This window comes from Lolium perenne, chromosome 5, assembly GCF_019359855.2.
Source record: "Lolium perenne isolate Kyuss_39 chromosome 5, Kyuss_2.0, whole genome shotgun sequence".
Taxonomy (NCBI): domain Eukaryota; kingdom Viridiplantae; phylum Streptophyta; class Magnoliopsida; order Poales; family Poaceae; genus Lolium; species Lolium perenne.
The window spans coordinates 72,750,073-72,752,558 of NC_067248.2; the positions used below are offsets into that span (position 1 = coordinate 72,750,073).

Genomic DNA, 2,486 nt, shown 5'->3' on the forward strand with positions numbered 1-2,486 from the left:
ATAAGTTTTCTAGTACCAAGGTGGGCCCATTAGGTGGAGACAAAGATGGAGGACACAAAACCCATATGCTGTGACATTATCCTCTCTAAACACCACCGCCGTAAATATACACTTATCACGCCAAACCTTGGTAACAACATAGTGCCCGGCGATCAAGTCTGAACTCTAGCTAATTGACTCTCCTCCGAGAAAGAACATCGATCTAGAACGGGTTGAAGGATCTTTATTCTCATCGCAATCGGTACCCCTTCACTAGAGACGAAGAACCCAAAGACCCTTACGAGACTAGACACGGCGATCTGAGGTTCCGCCACCCTCCTGCCACAGAAGCGGGGGAGAGTTGATCGCTCCTGTTGAAACCCTAGAAAAAACGTTGTCCTTCGTAAGTTGCGTTTTACTTAGTGACATGAATTTGCCAAAAAATAGTAATCTAATTTCATGAGCTCAGAGTTTTAGAAAAGAGTGCCCCTTCATCATAAGAGCAAGAATAATAGTGTAGCCGGCAGCCAGCTATAACAATTTGCCACATCATCTATAGTCAACTAATAGCTAGCATGTACTACAATACTCTAGTAAGCTATAAAAGTGTAGTACTTTTATAATATATGACCCACCTTTTAATCTCACATAGTACCTAAGAGCACGTGCTAGAGGTGGCTAGGCCACTTCTATTCTCTCTCCTCCAACTAAGCAAACTTATAATATTTTATTACTTATATATAGTCAGCTAACTATACCTTATTGTACTTGCTCTAAAACATAAGGACATTTTATATACGTGTCCCATGAGTTTGTTGGGAGGTGACACCTGATACGCGAACCCATATGCCGAAAGTTGGTCGTGGCGTGCACACGCGAAAGATTACGCACTCGCCATTGTTGGCGGGAAAGCTTTTCTTTATCTCCACGAGAGATGGAAACAATAAGTAGCGGGATGAAAGATTGTGCCACAGAGGATCCCCACCATCGGGCGTTATAGTAGGGGAACTCCCATTTTCGTCTGCTATAAAAACGCCACGGTGCTCGGTGGAGCCATATCAGTATCAGTCGTTCGAACGAGCCCATCGAGTCTCCACGACGCGCACACGCAGACACAGTCACGGTCTCACGGACGCTCGCGCGCGCGTCACTCATGGCGGGCACGGCGGAGAGGAAGCTGAAGGTGTGGGAGCTGGTGCTCCGGTGCCTCGTCCTCGGCCTCGGCGCGGCGGCGGCGGCGCTGGTGGCCACGGACAGCCAGACGCAGACCTTCTTCTCCATGGAGCGGCGGGCCAGGTTCACGGACATGAAGGCGCTGGTGCTCCTGGTGGCCGCCAACGGCGCAGCCGCCGGGTACAGCCTGCTGCAGGCGGGGCGGTGCGCGGTGGCGATGGCGCGGGGCGGCGGCGGCGCGCTGGCGCTGAGCAGCAGGGCGCTGGCCTGGGCCGTCTTCTCCGGCGACCAGCTGCTAGCGTACGCGATGCTGGCCGCGACAGCCGCTGCGCTGCAGTCGTCGCTGCTCGGGAAGCTCGGCCAGCCGGAGCTGCAGTGGATGGGCATCTGCGGCCTCTACGGCGCCTTCTGCAGGCAGGTCAGCGTCGCCCTCGCCTGCGCCGTCGTCGCGGTCCTCGCCACCGTGCTCCTCGCCTCCTTCTCCGCGTTCAACCTCTTCCGGCTCTACGGCGGCGGCTGCAAGGGGAGCAGCCATGCTAGGAACGGCGCCACGTGGTAAGTCTAGGAAGCCGATCCTAGCCAGTGAAGTAAGTAAGAGCGAGCTGCTGCGCCGCGCCGCCTCGAGCTTCTTGGTGTAAATTGTAATCCATCGATCGATCTCAGCTGCTGCTTTGTTGGTGCAGCCTGAGGCTGCACCCTCTCTCTTCCTCTCTCGCACAAACGAATGGAGGGAGACGATGGAGTGGAGACACAGAGTTTTCCGGACCGGCGCACGAACGCCGCCGTGGGCGCACAAACACCCTACTCTTATTCCTCTTCAGCTCACGTTACAAACAAGCAGTACATGAAGTTTTATAGCTACTCAGATGCTGGGAGCACGAACTCCACGCTGCAGCCTGATCCGCATGCGCCGGCCGCGCGCACGACGTCCACGAACGCGTACGACGCGGCTCCAACAGCTAGCAACGGCCCCTACTGCATGCAGCTCTCCACGCATGTAGCTAGCTAACAAACTAAACAAATCTAACACACATATGCAAGTCAGGATTAATGCTAACAATGCCTCCCCTAATCTTGACTTGCAGCATGCATGCTTCAGTAGACATGGCTCATCCTCGGCCGCTGCCGCCACGAGGAGCATCTCTTCCTCCTTTTCTTGGCTGCAGCGCGCTCCCGTCGTCATCGTCGCCACAGCCGTCACTACGGCCTCCATGCTCGACGCGAACCACGCATCATGCATCGCCTCTGCACGCACCCGGCGGCTTCCCTCAGCGACACACGCCGAGCTCCGTCTGTAGTTGCAGCAGCTCGGCTGCACCTCTCTCGCCTACACC

At 55.3% G+C, this 2,486-nt stretch overlaps 1 protein-coding gene across 1 annotated transcript; it reads left to right on the forward strand.

The window, feature by feature from the left end:
- The first annotated feature begins 1,076 nt into the window (after positions 1-1,076).
- On the forward strand, positions 1,077-1,819 carry LOC127299446 (CASP-like protein 2B1). Its single transcript, XM_051329408.2, has one exon. The coding sequence runs from the start codon at positions 1,133-1,135 to the stop codon at positions 1,709-1,711; it is 579 nt and encodes a 192-aa protein (XP_051185368.1). The 5' UTR covers positions 1,077-1,132; the 3' UTR covers positions 1,712-1,819.
- Positions 1,820-2,486: the final 667 nt, after the last annotated feature.

What these genes read in the sequence shown, in the direction of transcription:
- LOC127299446 (XM_051329408.2), top strand. Translation starts at nt 1,133, where the DNA reads ATGGCGGGCACGGCGGAGAGGAAGCTGAAGGTGTGGGAGCTGGTGCTC.